This window comes from Lepisosteus platostomus, chromosome 1 (genome assembly GCF_059453375.1).
Source record: "Lepisosteus platostomus isolate fLepPlt1 chromosome 1, fLepPlt1.hap1, whole genome shotgun sequence".
In the NCBI taxonomy this organism is placed as follows: Eukaryota; Metazoa; Chordata; class Actinopteri; order Semionotiformes; family Lepisosteidae; genus Lepisosteus; species Lepisosteus platostomus.
In genome coordinates, this window is record NC_142611.1 from 20,936,289 (window position 1) to 20,951,933 (window position 15,645).

The following is a 15,645-nucleotide window of genomic DNA, read 5'->3' on the forward strand; positions in this document are numbered from 1 at the left end:
CAGTATAAGCCCTGTGCTTATTAATGGGTTTTGGGACTGCCCTCATTCAGGTGTGCTGAAATATAACCAACTGGATTTAAGCAGAAAGAAAAAATATCAAACAACCCACACAGATTTAAAGTGTTGTTCCCAACTGTGTCTGTTCATCATCAATTGCTCAATTATTAAAGACTGTTGAATCAGAGATTAGGGAGTAAAGTCTTAATTAGCAAGTTGAAGAGAGACTTCTTAAGTTGTTACTGGAAACAATTCACTTTAGAATATTTTTTAAATTAAGGATTGAACACAAGGTGTAAGATAGCAAGCAGAACAGTTAAACTTGGAAGTTAAATAAGGTTTACAGAAATTCCCAACAATGCCAAAACCCTAAAAGAACACTACCTTCCCTGCCTGTATGCTTCATTATACAATAAACATGACATCAGAAACACGAGTCAGTCCTATTAACACCTCCTTTTAAATAAAAGTAAAATTATGAATTGTTATTGTGCAGTCCAGTGTGTAAAATTGAATTAGCTGTAATACTTATTTTAAATGATTCCACGCAGCATATAGGTACAAATTGTAAAAGACATGTTAGAGAAACACTTTTTTAAAACCTAACACCAATTCTGTAGTTAAGGTTATCATTTTTAAAAGGAATGGTGATGGTCTGATACTGAGGAACTGAAACTGGTCTGTGGACAAAGATTCTGTACCATACCCACCAACGCCTGCAAAGTCTTTTAAATAAGTGATTAGCAGAGCATAGGATCGATTTCAGGTGATGTGAGGAGATATATCTCCAATGTCTTGTCCCATGAGTAAACTTATTCTCGGGCATCTTTACTCATAACATCCTTTACAACTCAAGTCATAAAACAACAGGCTTTGTGTAAGAGGAGAATTTGGCTTTTTACTTCTAGTCTAAAGTAATATAATAATAAACTTTATTTTATATAGCACCTTTAGAAAGTATCTTCTTAAAGTGCTTTACAGAAAAATAATGTTAAAGCATACAAAGCTACAGATAGGAGATAAGATTAGCACAATGATACACAACGTATTAGAGATGTTCTAAAATGTTCTCATATCATTTTTTATGATGAAACCTTGAATTTTTTCCTCAAGGAAAAGGTGGGTAAAAGATCACCTAGAAGTACAGTATCTGCCAGTAAACACCTTGGAAGCCAAGAAATATACTATGCACATAATTTGATAGGTAATTTATTCAAGGACTATTAGTAAAAGTGAAAAATTACAGAATCAATTGAGTCATGAGAAGGAACTATGACCATGCTTACAAAAAGTGAAATCATTAGAGTATTGGAATATTAGGATGTGGAGAAAAAGCTTTTCTTGCCTCTTCTTTACATGTTCAAAACTGTGCGAATGCTGGAACACAAAAGAAATGTTCGTTAAGACACTTCAATGACATTCATGGTAAACTGCCACCTCTAGTCCATTTAAAATTACAGTAGATCAATTATTTGTTGACTGGTAATCATTCATTATTTTCTGGTAGTCACTGGCACTGACAGTCATTATATATAAAATATTTTATTTATATCCATCTGTTTTATAAATGCTTCACCCAATTTAGGGTCATGGGGGAGACGGACACTTTCAAGGCAATCAAGGGATTTAAGACAGGATACACCCTGGACAGGACGCCAGTCCATCACAGGGCAGACACACAGATACGAACACACACATACCTAGGAACAGTTTTCCTGGAAGCCAACCAACCTATTTGTATTTTTAGGACCGTGGGAGGAAGCGCATGTGAACATGGGGAGAACATACCGTATAAACTCCATGCAGAGAGCAAGCTAGATGTGGAATTGAACCCAAGGCCTTAGAGCTGCGAAGCAACAATGGTATTCACTATGCCATTGTACCACCCATTTTATATGTTTTGTTCATTTATTAAACAGATACATTACTAGATGCATTAAACAATCTGAAATAATGCACACTGTACTGCACTGTGTTTCTGCAATACTGTAAATGTGCATTTAGTTGTGTGTTTTAAAGCAGTAAGTGCTTAATTTCTAAAACCAATTTCAAAACACAAAAAAAAACTAAATCAAAACAACTTCATAAAAGAATGCACAGAATTAAGTTAATATAAAAGCTTTGGTATGATTTTTCGACCTTGGAAAATCGATGACCTACTGCATTACCTAAGCAGTCAAAACAGTGATGCTCGGAAAGGTATTACATTTAAGATAGAAGACACTGAACCATCTGCTTCATGAATTGAAGGAGCTCCTTCATTTAAGGTATTCACCTATTCACCCATTAGTACAAGAGGGAAGAGGCCAGTTATATTTACCTTTTCCCACTGGTCATGAGGTCAAAGGCTTCATTCACTCTGTCCAAGGGCATATTGTGGCTCACAAACTCGTCCAGCTTCATTCTCTTTGCCATGTAATCCTCCACCAGCTTGGGCACACTCTCCACACTCTTCCAGCCTGTGGGAAATAGTCAGTCTTGTATTTGTGGCCCTTAGAAAGGTCATGCTATTACGGCTACCCCATGGAAACCTACATACATTTCAGTCTCTATTTGTTTTATTATCTCTTATCATCATTTTTAAGTCTTGTATATTGGAGTGCATTTTCAACGGTTTATGAAATAAAAGGTATTTGTTTCAGGGGAATTATGGCTTTCAAGAATTATGGCTATAAACGTGGCTTTATTTACCAGGAGAGAACTTGAAAAAATTGCATTTTATGGCACACAATAAAAAAGAATTACCTCATAAAACGTCCATTTATCTCTCCATTATCTTCTAATTCAGGGTCAAGGGGCAGCCAGAGCTTATCCTGGCAAGCAAATGCACTTAGGCAAGGTACACTCTAGATAGAAGCCAAGTAACCAATCAATATGTTTTTGGACTGTGGGAAGAAACTGGAGGAAAACCCACGCAAACACGGGGGAGAACGTACAAACCCCTCAGATATAGCACGTAAGGTCCAGAACTGAACCCAGCACCCCAGCAATCCTAACCACTGTTTCACCACACTGCCCTTTATAAAAAGTCAGTAGTGCAAACCACTGTGACACTTCTAGCTGATAGAATTATTTGAGTTATGGCAGTTTTGTTGTATTGTGTTGATTGAGTGAACTTATTGTGAAAGATCATGGTGTTGAGTGACTCATAAAGGAGGCACTTTGAAAAACAAGACTAGAAGACAGCTTCTGTGGATAATTACGTTCTTCTCTTTCACGCTCAACACATTTGGCAGCACAAATAGCCGTTTCTTGTCCATAAAAGCAAGTCGCTCATTCACCCACACTTTGTCCTTTCTTCTTCAGTTTTCCACCAACCACAGGAATAAGCGAAAGCCTGAATACTAGAGAGGCAGGGGACATCAACAATTCGGATTCTCACCTCCAAAAAATGTCCCCTTCCAAGTGCGCCCAGATATCAGCTGTATCGGCCGAGCAGAAAAGTCATGTTTGTCTGTCCACCCCACAAGGACACTGACCCCCCAGCCTTTTACACAAGACTCAAGGGCACTTCTCTAGAAATCAAGTAAAATATTTCCATTAAAAAACAACGACTTTGGGGAGCCACTAACAGCACAAAGACCTTCCTGGGTCACTTGATTTAGAAATGTTTGCAGTATGACGCTTGTGATTGAAATAAGACTTCCCTAGCAGAGAAGTTTCAGCTGAGCTTTTAAGGGATGCAGACTGCTATCAATACTATATTAATGAAGCAAGAACACAGGTCTTAATAATATTAAAGCCATATCCATCTGCGCAATGTATTTGCAATTAATTAAAAAGACACATTAGATGGTGGATTACATACGAGACTTAGGTTCTTATTAAATATGAATTAAATGACAGCAAAACCCAATGGTATAGAACATCAGATGTCCCAGGAAGGAAACAAGCTAAAAATAAGATCCATTTAAAACAAGAAGCAGCACACAAAACAGTAATGTATATTGAGGACAAAGCACCATACATACTACAAGATTACCTAATAGGTCAGATGGCTATTAGATATAATAATAATATTAGATTAAATAAAAACGGCTTTAAGAAACTGAAGGTACTATACAATGATACATAACACACATTATAGATGTAAAATAAAAAATGACAAAATTGACATAGTTAGCACAAGAGCAAATTAAAGGTTAAAAAGGTTACTGCCAGCAGCCATATCACCCTGCAACTCACAACTGGTAAACCACTGAAGCTAAGCGGGTATGAGCCTGGTCAGTACCTGGATGAAAGACCTCCTGGGAAAAACTAAGGTTGCTGCTGGAAGAGGTGTTAGTGGGGCCAACAGGGGGCCCTCACCCTGTGGTAAATGTGGGTCCTAATGCCCCAGTATAGTGACGGGGACACTATACTGTAAACAGGTGCCGTCCTTCGGATGAGACGTAAAACAGAGGTCCTGACTCTCTGTGGTCATTAAAAATCCCAGAGCGTCTTTTGAAAAGAGTAGGGATGTAACCCCGGCGTCCTGGCCAAATTTCCCATTGGCCCTTACCAATCATGGCCTCCTAATAATCCCCTTCTGTGAATTGGCTTCATTACTCTGCTCTCCTCCCCACTGATAGCTGATGTGTGGAGAGTGTTCTGGCGCACTATGGCTGCCGTCGCATCATCCAGGTGGATGCTTCACATTGGTGGTGGTGGAGGGGAGTCCCCATTATCTGTAAAGCGCTTTGAGTGGAGTGTCCAGAAAAACGCTATATAAGTGTAAGCAATTATTATTATTATTATTATTATTATTATTATTAAAAAGAGACACCCCTTCAAGTGAGATTTAAAAATGTCCACAGTTGCAGAGTCACAGTACATATGGTTTTATTGTAACTTACTATTAGATGTGGCACTGTACATGAAAAGGCTTTAGTGTGTGCAAACTAAAGAAGAATGCCCTTATGACATTCCTAACATGCTCTTAAAATTATAATACTGAGGTTTCTAACTTCTAGCAAGGGTTTTATTTTGGCCCTATCAACAACACTGAAGTTTCCAAATTTGGGTTGCACATGCTGGCAGCCTATTAGCATAATCTCTGTCCTATCAAGTTTAATGTTCTTTTGCATCAATATCTTAACATCAGTACCCTCAGTAGCAGAATCTGATTTGTCTGCAAGGGAAAGTGTCATCAGTATAGCATCAGCACTGACTGAAACTCAAACTCTTGAAACTCAAGAGGAGTAATCTTGAGCAATAGACAGCATGACAATACTAAATACTAGAGTCTTAACACCTTGTAGAATACCCAAGAGTACACCAACAACATCAGATCTAAAGCATACTGAAGCAACACCTTTTAAAATAGGCTCTTTTTTGCCAAACAGGAGACATACTGTACCACCCAAGGAAACTACCAGTGATCAAGAAAAGGAAGTGTAGAAGAAGTAGATTATTAAGTGGCCTGTAGTCAGAGGCCACCAGCAAATCATTACCTTTGACAAAGAGCTATTTTACTACAGTCTCATTGTCTAAACTGCTGTTGAGGAGTTCAAAAAGCTCATCAGATGCAGGACAAAACTATAATTGAAACCTCCTATTAAGACTTTAAACATGGTAGGACAAATATGAAATATAACAGTAGTTAAGTTCTTGGTGTTCCAGGCCATTTCTTTGACAGGGTTAGTCATAAATGGATAAAGAGCTTTGACATAGAAATAAGGGTCAAGACATTGAAGATATGTATCATTTTAGCTACCACCTCATCTGGCAAAATCTACACACATAGCTACATACAAAAGTTTCAAATAACCGAGTAAACAGATGGCAAATGTCATCTCACTTGTGGTCTATTGTTTTTCAATATTCATACCTGCAAGAACTCACCATGACAGAGACGTTCCCAACACACTCGAAGGAGAAGTCCACTCCTCCTTTGGTCATCTCAGCCAGGACCTCCTGGATGGGTTTGCTGTGGTCCTTAGGGTTGACAAACTCAGTGGCGCCGAACACCTTGGCCTTCTCAAACTTGTCCTTGTTGATGTCGACTGCAATGATCCGAGAGGCTCCGGCAGCCTTACAGCCCATCACAGCAGCCAGACCCACAGCTCCCAGGCCGAACACCGCACAGCTGGAGCCGGGCTCTACCTGCACGGAGAGAGAGAGACAGAAAGGATATTCAGATAGTAGAGACACATTAAATAGTCTTTGTCTGAGGATGTCTTTAAAATATTATTCTAATTAGTAGAACTAGGAACATGTGAGAGTGGCATGGTGTCACAGTGGTTAGTATTGCTGTGGGTTCAATTCCAGACCTGGGGTGCCATATGTGTGCAGTTTGTCAGTTTGTCTGTTCTCCCCATGTTTGCATGGGTTTCCTCTAGGTGTTCCAGTTCCTCCCCCACAGTCCAAAGACATCCTGGTAGGTCAATTGGCTTCTGGGAATATTGGCCCTAAGTGTTAGTGTGTGTCTCTGTGTGTGCTCTGCAATGGACTGGTGCCCTGTCCAGGGTGTTCCTGTTAGGAATCCCTGGTGGGAAGATACAAGGATCCTGTGCAGACGCAGGCACGGGTAGTAGATAAGGCAGGCGAACAAACCAAAACGAGAGGCAAGGTCGTAGTCAAAAGGCGAAAGGCAAATCGTAATCCAGGAAGATCTCCGGTAGCAAACAGTCCAAGGCGAGAGGCGAGGTGCAAAGTCAAAAAGGCAGAAGGGGAATCCAAAATCCAGAATAAACGAGGTACGGGGGAAAAACGCCAGGTAGAGCTCTCAAGGAGTAGACTCAATACCGAGCAGCGGGAAGCAGGTGAAGATGGTATAAATAGCAGTGCGCACCGCACAGTGAGTGTGCGCAGGTGGTTTAACTCGTGCGGCGGCGTTTGTTAATAATCACCCGCTGCTGGGGCTGATTAGCTCGCTTACGATTTGGTCTTGACTGCCTGGTGGTCGTGACAGTTCCCTTCCTTGCATCCATTACTTGTCAGGATAGGATAGTAAGGATACTAAGAAAATGGATGGATAGATGAAAAAATGAAAACATATACAGTATCATAGGAAAGCACAGAGCTACAGGAGATTAGAAGATCATTGTGTTTTTATTGTTTAAAGAACAATTTAGATTTTAAATGTGGTAAATTGGGAAGCCACGCTTTGAAAAAAAAGAGTGAAAGGGTAAAGTGGCAAGCAGAGCGAAATGGGAGCTAGTAACACTGCAGTCCATTAAGCCACCTACTGTGTATTATCTGTCAAGTTGGTCGTGTTAAGAGAGCTGAGGTCTCTGTGTTAAATTGACATGGACACAATGTGTTTCAGTCAGTGTTTCAGTTCCATGCTTCCTAGTCACAGACTTGTCAGTGCTGTTAGAATTCTGCATGCATTTTCCAACACAGTCCAAGTCCCAGGATAGATAAACAGGTAATACAGTACCATAAGTACCAATTTACAGATAAAAAAACAGAGGCTGAACATAATCTTTCACTTAAGCAAAAGGTTGTGGAATGTGACATTTGCAGTGGCAAACTAAAACCCGTACATACTAATGTTTAAGTTATGACAAGGACATTGTTATGGGAATATGAATTTATAATAGCCCTTCAAGAAATTGCTTTTATGAAGTATCTTTGCATCTTCCCAGTTATCTGCCTAGATTTATTATATATTCACTAGCAAATGGTATGCAACATCAACTAAGAAAGTCACAATCAATATACATGTAATTTTACCTATCAGTTTATTTTTATTTTATTAAACAATGAATTCCTACTACATATAGTAGGAGTTTGGCATCCTGGCCAAATTCAAATTGGCCCTTACCAATCATGGCCTCCTAATAATCCCCATCTATGAATTGGCTTCATTACTCTGCTCTCCTCCCCACTGATAGCTGATGTGTGGTGAGAGTTCTGGCGTACTATGACTGCTGTCGCATCTTCCAGGTGGATGCTGCACATTGCTGGTGGTGGAGGGGAGTCCCCATTACCTGTAAAGCGCTTTGAGTGGAGTGTCCAGAAAAGCGCTATATAAGTGTAAGCAATTAATTATTATTATATAGGACAACATAACTAGATCGCACACATTTCTAGGATCAACAGTGTGCTTCTGTAGCTGAAAGATGAAGAGGCAGGGCAGGTAGGTACCTTGGCAGTGTTGAGGGCTGCTCCATACCCAGTGGAGATGCCACAGCCCAGCAGGCAGACCTTGTCCAGGGGGGCAGAGTTATGAATCTTGGCGACAGCAATGTCCTTCACCACCGTGTACTCAGAGAAGGTGCTGGTACCCATGAACTGGAGGATGGGCTTCCCCTTACAGGAGAACCTGGTGGTGGGGTCAGACATCACCTGGTACCTCTCATTCGACCTATAGAGCAAAAATATGCTCTGTTACATACATCATCAATGACATGCACAAAGTCATTTCATAGTCATAAAAAGCTAAATGGCTTTCTGAGTTCTCTGATAACCATAAACACTTAAAAGCAATAAAAAAACAGAACAGATGTAAGAAAAGCTTTTACCTTTGATGCATATATAGTAAAAGTAAAGGATCTGAGTTAAGAAGCTGGGGGGATTTCAAAATTCTGGAAGAGCACACAGAATCCTTAATAAAACAAGGAATGTGCAAGAACAGAAATGATCAGCAGGAAGATTGATTAAAGTAATGGACAGGGAGTTTTTGAAGTTATGGCTTTCGTCTGTAGACAACATACCACAACTGTTCACAATCTTTTTCAGAACTCATAAATCAGAGCCTGTTTGATGTTTTTTAGTCTGTAGTAGTATGGGATAGGATGTGGACATGCAGACCCAGCAGTTAAAATCTAACCAGTAGCAGAGCCAATCTACACTCGTCAGCTGCTGTCATCAGCTATGGACTTCCCATATTAATAGTCACAAGAAAAAGGATGACAGTAGTGCCCTTAACAATACTGTCATAAGAAAAAAAGGTTCTTTGGAGATGGGAAATCCAACATTGTCCAGACCAATGTAAAATACCATCTGTTGGATACAGCTTAAAGCCAAACGTTGCATAAAGAGACAGCTGTGTTGATACTAAGTGAGCACACACCATGACTGGCATCATTATTCTGTGTGTGAAATTTTTTCCATCATGCTTGCCTTCACTGGAGTGCTGCAGAGTAGGCTGGTGGTACAATGCAGCCAGCCACACCTCTACTCACCTGTCAGTCAGTGCCGATTGTTGTGGATACATAATCAGACAGAAAGCTTGTTTCTCCTGTAGGTAATTATGTCTTCCCCCGCCTCGGGTGAAATAGGCTACTTAAGATCTGATATGGCAGTGCTCTGGACTATGTGAAAGTGTTTGCTTGAAGCCTCTCACGTCCTACAGTTCTCTAAATACCTTGTTCCCTGTCTTGTGCTTCGCTTGGATTCTCAACTCTGCTTTGTTCTGACACCATCTCCTGCATGAACATTGCTTGTCTGTCCTCCTGTGTTTCCATAGACTGTAATTGGGCTCATATTCTGACCCACAGACTGCTGCTTCACTCCAATGTAAGCAGCGTTTATTAAAAGTGTAATTTGTTTTCATAACTGCAACCATTTTGTTCATTTCTTGTGAAAAAAATGGATTGCTTGAACCACTGTGAAACTTGTTGCATTTTTTTCAATATAATGACAACATTTGCATTTGTTGGTTTCTACAAAATTAACAAATTAAAAGAATCTGACAAGGAAGTAGCACTCACTATTTATACCCAAAGAATATCAGAATGGTAACTTCGTGTACCATTTTGAGTTATTTTTTCCTTTTATCCACGTGTTCTCTGAAGTTAAGTTTTCACTCAAGAGCTTAATACTAAGAAAGTGTTTTACTATTTAAAGATTGTTGTTTTAATTGAGCTGGAAGATGGTTGTCTCTGGACAGGATTTGTGGGGCACTAAATAAAGACAAATAGGCACTTCTGATGTTAACTGATTCTCAGAAATAGTGTTTGAACGAATTGTGTAGAAACGAAGGTGACTTAAATTGTTAAAAATGTCTGTTCTGGTGACAACAGAGAGTTACTGTACCAGGTCACAGAAAGAGTTTATAAAGCAATCCTTTCAATGTGAGGTAAAAAGAGAATAGCCTTTATGAATAATGCCCTAACATGGTGACAAAATAATCAACGAGTGAAGGAGGAAAGATTCTCTGCTTTGTAACAATAGTTTTTCAGGACTGTTTTGTCCTGAGTAGGGTTTTTTGTATTTTATAAGAAATGGTTTTGCCTTTGCCTATCATTCAGATTGTGTTAGGGTCTGTTTGTCTTTTAGTTTCAGTTCTGTGAAAGGATGGGTTTAGGTACTCACTTGTATTGTAAGTACAGGAACTGTTTTGTGTTTATTTCATTTTGTAAATAGATGTTTGCAGGCTTATTTATTCTGCAATCATGCCGTAATGAAGAACAAAGTGATCACAGTGATTAAAATTGGTTTAACAGGTGAAACCGTTGCATGCTGGTATCAAGACTAATTTTCTAATTCCAGTATATTTTTTATCAATTTACAGTGTTTAAACCATGCCCCCAATATACTGTATAACACAATATTTACCAGCTATTCTCACAAAGGTTGGTTTTGGGATTCACGCAAAACTTGCATTTTCCACACTGGGAAACAAACAGAGGGATGACTTTGTCACCTGTAAAACAAGAAATAAAATGAAGAATGCAACCTGCCTCTCTAGTCTGTCAGTATCTGTATACTTGACATATTATAATATTAAACCATTATATATTATATTATATATATATAATATAAAACCCAGTTTGCACTAACTGACTTTCAGCCAGTGGTTAATTTTTAAAATAATAATAATTAACTTTATTTTCTATAGCGCCTTCAAAGGTAGCTCCTCAAAGCGCTTTACAGAATGACAACAATAATAAATAAAAAGAATACACAAGATAAAACACAATTACAAGTTAGAAACTTACATTTGCTGTCGATGAACTACTAAATATCAACCAACCCTGTCATGTGAATACTATGAAGAATAGAGCAAACACTGCAGTCACTAAGAAAAATGTAACTTAATTTGTTCTCCAGAAAGGCTCAGCATAAGATTAATTACATTAAAAGACAGACACATTTCTCACTCTCACTCATTCCGAATAGTTGCTTTTGGAAATTACACCTAAAATAGTTTGGAATAGTACTAATGCAAAAGATGGGACAGAGCAGCTTTAGCTGAAGTTGTGGTATGAAGAAAACACGCAAGAACGCCACAAAGAGTATGAGAGACATCTGTCTACAAAACGAAATGCATGAGGGTTATTTTGCAATTGAAATCAATTACCTGAATTTTATTGAGAAACACTGTGTGCTATTATAATGTTCTTTAAGAAGGAAGTGCAACATACTATTTCTAGTAATGAGTAAAGTCTGCATGTTTTTCTGGAGGTACAATACAGGACATTTGTGTAACACTGATCAAAGATGGCTTCACCTGCTTTGAACTTGGTCACTCCTGGGCCCACGCTTTCCACAATTCCAGCTCCTTCATGACCCAGAACTGTCGGGAAGCCCTCTTTTTGGTTGCCCTCATACAGGAAGTAGAGGTCAGTGTGACACACTCCAGTGGCAACAACCTAATTCAAAAGATATTTATCACACTAAAAAAAGAGAACTCGAGCAACACAGCTGTTCACATAGTGGATTGTGCAAAATGCCAATCTATCTAAAAGGCTATGTGGATAGACACATTTAAAAAGACTAGAATAAATCCATCAAATATAAATCTACCTTTTCATCTGCCTTTAAATCCTAGTGTAATATGGTAAACAAAAAATCTAATTATATTATGTATCACATACAGTATACTGCCTTTATTTCACCTGCATCAATACTGGTAATAATATAATCATATTATGTAACACATACAGTATAGTACACTGCCTTTATTACACCTGCATCAATACTGGTAATGTACCAAGAAATGGATGTGTGGATATTTGGCATTTATGCCTTCTAGCATGTAGGAGCAGCAACATCCTGTTCCTGTTACCACAACATTAGTTTTTTATGGGACAGTATTGTTAGCCTTGTGCCCAAACTCCAACATGGAGAACCTGGCGCCCGACATGGGACACGAACCCACTACCCTGAGATTATGAGTTTCATGCTCTACCAAAACAGCTATTGGGTGACATTAAAGAGTGATGTCACCGAACCATGATAATGTTAAATTCACCATTGAATAGGATGTTCTGGTGTTTAAGTTAGGCTTTAACTTCAGAATGAACCCAATGTGGAAAAAGTACTTGTATCCCATTCTTTTCAACAAAGATAGACCATTACAATTTTCTGAACAGAAGATGTTTTGTTAGTGCATGTTGTCAGTTGACAAAGATTTCTCAAACCTTTATCTGGTACTGTTTTTAATAACCTGAAGTTTTATACCCACACTGATTAACTGCCCCTCGCCTTATACCACTGATACATGTTCAATCTACAGAACCCTACCTACAGTAGGCAATCCCATTGACTTGGCAAAACATATTGCAATTATTGGTCTCGATGAAATCTGATAGTCCTTAATTCAATTGGACTTTGGATCTTTTGGTTCACTCATTTCATTTTTAATTAGATTTGGCACCTTATAACAGAAACTAAAATTAGTCTCTTCTGAGAATGCTTTCAAAGGCAGAAAATACAACTTAGGGTTGAAAAACATCTGCTCCTGGTGATACTTACAGTATGTACTTTGTAACTATTTGCATTGTTGGTTTTCAAAAACAATGATATGAATCTCTTTGCCAAGTGGGTTAAACACGGTAATGATTGATTGTCATAGCATTCATCCGAATGAAGGAAAAATAAAGTAAACTATTTTAGGCCATCTGCTTCTTTTCACTTGTAAATGTATAACAGAAACATCAAGGCTAAGTTGCTTAATGAAGCAATGCTCTTGTGCAAAACATTGAAAAAATAAATTGGCTTCAGATTCACTCAGCCCTGGAAGCACACTATTATTTGTACAACAATGGTCAGCAGAAAAGTTATTTTTTTACCCAATACTAAAACAATTGACTAATTTTCTTTCACTTTAACTTCTGGTAAAGTGGAATTTATGGACTCAAAGAGAACACTCAAAACCATTTTGAAATCTACAATTATGAAACGTAATTTTGTTAAGAAAAAAGAATGAAGAAGAATATCAATAATGTTAAGAAGTGTATTGTGACAGAAAGAACACTAGCTATATTTTACAAAGGTATTGCTCTGTGTGAACGTGCAGTATACTAAACATTGCTTTGAGTGAGTGCCAATTTGTTCATTGATAAGATTACTAATTAAACATTGTTTTGTGGTGGATCACCAGTTTGAAATTGTGAACAAAAATAAAAAGATATCATAATCTTACATTTATAAGATGTTTGAAACTGCCTCTAATACTCATACACAAAATGAATGGTAATTTGTTCATTGATAAAATTACGAATTAAACATCGTATTGTGATGTATCACCAGTTTGAAATATTGAACAACAAAAATAAAAAGACTTATGTTACCTTGATACGGACTTCATGGGCTTGGGGAGGAGCTACTTCAATCTCTTCAATTGATAATGGTTTGTTCGGCTCCCAGGCCACTGCTGCTTTGCACTTAATAATCTGTGAAGCATATTTTATTACTCTCTTTGTTGCTGCACATGAACAAAATTTCTTGCCTCACATCATGCATAGACTTTTAAAAACCTAAATTAATCATTTAGATTCCACAAGGACATGGATTGGAGGGGGAAAAAGCAAATCTCTAATATGAAGTCTGTTTCTGTTTTAAGAAAGTTTCACATTACACAGCCTCAAGGTTAAATAACCTGACAACTAAAATGATTTGCAAGGATATCCATTTTATTTTAGGGGAGCTATCTCAGAAGAATGTACTGATGCTAGTTAAAATATTATCACAGGAATGACAACCACGTTGGCAGTCACTTAACATTTGTATCCTGTTTTGTATTTTTTTCCACACTGTGTAGAAATAAAATCATCACCTTTCTATTAACGTGTCATCCATGGATATATGAATTACAGCATTAAAAATTATTTGTCTCCTTAATTGCTCTCAGTTTAAAGCTACACTTAATTTGACTCAAGATCAACATTAATAAGGTAGTAACAGCAGATCTGGTACATCTGGTGATGACCTGGTTAGTTATGTTTCAGTTACTTTAAATATTCTCTGTATATTATTCAATAACACAATTATAGTTAATCCAAAGAACGTGACATTTAACAACTAGAAAGATTTATCATTCATACAGTAGCATTTGCTATAATTTTACTATATAATTCCTGTAGCTACTGTATAAGCAAACAATTCAGAAAGAGACCTGCACTTTGAGCCACCATGATAAAGTCATGGAAACAAAGAAATGTTTTCAAACAGAATATGTTTAAAAAATAATTTACACCTAAATTTTAAAGCTGCGGATAAGTGGGAGAAAAATGTTTGTTTATACTCCCCCATTTGAACATACTGTAACATTGTGTTATAAATGTTACATTTTGTTGTGTTGTACTGTACATGTGCAATAGAATGATGTACAATGTCTTTTTTTTTGTAATAGTATAATGTGCAATGTTTTTCTTTTCTTCTCTTCTTTTTTTGCATTTATAATTATCTCAGGGGACAATAAAAATCTTATCTTATGCGTTATGTAAGGGAAAACTAGGTGGCATTTATCTAAAGGTAAGAAAAGTGAAGAATATTTCTCACTCGAGAATTTTTTATTCTGAAATAGTTTGAATAGTTTCTTTTGACTTTTGACTCTCCTCATCTACTTCAGAAATATCCTCAACTGTACTTAAAGCAAGACATCTTGAAGCTTCATACAGTAAATCACTCACTACTAAGACTACAGTACATTGATATGCTTTAAGATAATCAAGCCCATATTTCCTTTTTGTTAAATTTCAAAGCGACTATATATGAGCCATCTTGTTTATTTTAACTTTATTCAGAATGTTTTCTGCTAAATCACAAGTAGCGTATGTTTAAAAATTGAATCCACTCAAAACCCCCCTTCTATAAAACCTTATAGAGATTTTGCTCTCAGAAGGAAAGAACGCAACACATTATTTGAAATGCACTACTTTACTAAAGCAATGTATATAAATCCTGAAACCACCCTTCTATGTACATAATCGCGTACCTTTCCAGCAGTGTCCATGATTCCAACAGGCTGCTAGCCGATGTCTCAGAAATAAACAAGGCTTCGACAAACTCCCTCTGAAAATGTTAAGTGATGAAGTAAGGGGTGGGTCCTGACTTTAAGGGGGCAGGAACTTCAATCTACTTCTAAACATTTTACCCCGCATGAGCATTTATTCCCTTTCATTTTTCAACAATGTTTAAAAATGTTGTAATTAATCAGATTACCTATTAAATGAAGCAGATGATTGAACTAAAACAGTTTTGTTCTCAGCAGGGAATTTTTTGTTTATTTGTCATATAGCAGTTTCTAATTACAGTGACCATTTTCACTTGATTTCGTACCTGAACTTGATAAATAGGAAAATAATTTCAGAAACTATCCAGAATCTTTTTCGGCTTTTACAAATCCGGATATAGTTATATTTTAGGATTAATACTTATGGCACTTTGCAAAAGTATTCACTCCTTTCCAATGATATCCAGTTTCGTTAAATTTCAGATGACGTATTCATTATCAAAACAAGAATGGTCAGCAAGAGCTCAAAAACTAAA

At 37.5% G+C, this 15,645-nt stretch overlaps 1 protein-coding gene across 1 annotated transcript; it reads right to left on the minus strand.

Annotated features, from left to right (window-relative positions):
• Positions 1 to 1,192: 1,192 nt before the first annotated feature.
• LOC148677838 (alcohol dehydrogenase 1-like) lies at positions 1,193 to 15,243 on the minus strand. Its single transcript, XM_088627177.1, has 9 exons — positions 15,092 to 15,243; positions 13,446 to 13,547; positions 11,381 to 11,522; positions 10,486 to 10,573; positions 8,071 to 8,290; positions 5,821 to 6,081; positions 3,380 to 3,512; positions 2,318 to 2,456; positions 1,193 to 1,374 (listed from the first exon to the last, which is right to left on the minus strand). Exons 1-9 carry the CDS (start codon positions 15,107 to 15,109, stop codon positions 1,350 to 1,352), a joined length of 1,128 nt encoding a protein of 375 aa, XP_088483303.1. The 5' UTR covers positions 15,110 to 15,243; the 3' UTR covers positions 1,193 to 1,349.
• Between the last annotated feature and the right edge of the window lie 402 nt (positions 15,244 to 15,645).

What these genes read in the sequence shown, in the direction of transcription:
- LOC148677838 (XM_088627177.1), bottom strand. An exon ending in AACCTTTGTGAGAATAGCTG is followed by an intron (nt 8,291 to 10,485) that starts GTAAATATTGTG and finishes TTTGCTCTATAG; the next exon opens with GTCGAATGAGAGGTACCAGG. An exon ending in TTGGGAACGTCTCTGTCATG is followed by an intron (nt 3,513 to 5,820) that starts GTGAGTTCTTGC and finishes CTTGATTTCTAG; the next exon opens with AGAAGTGCCCTTGAGTCTTG.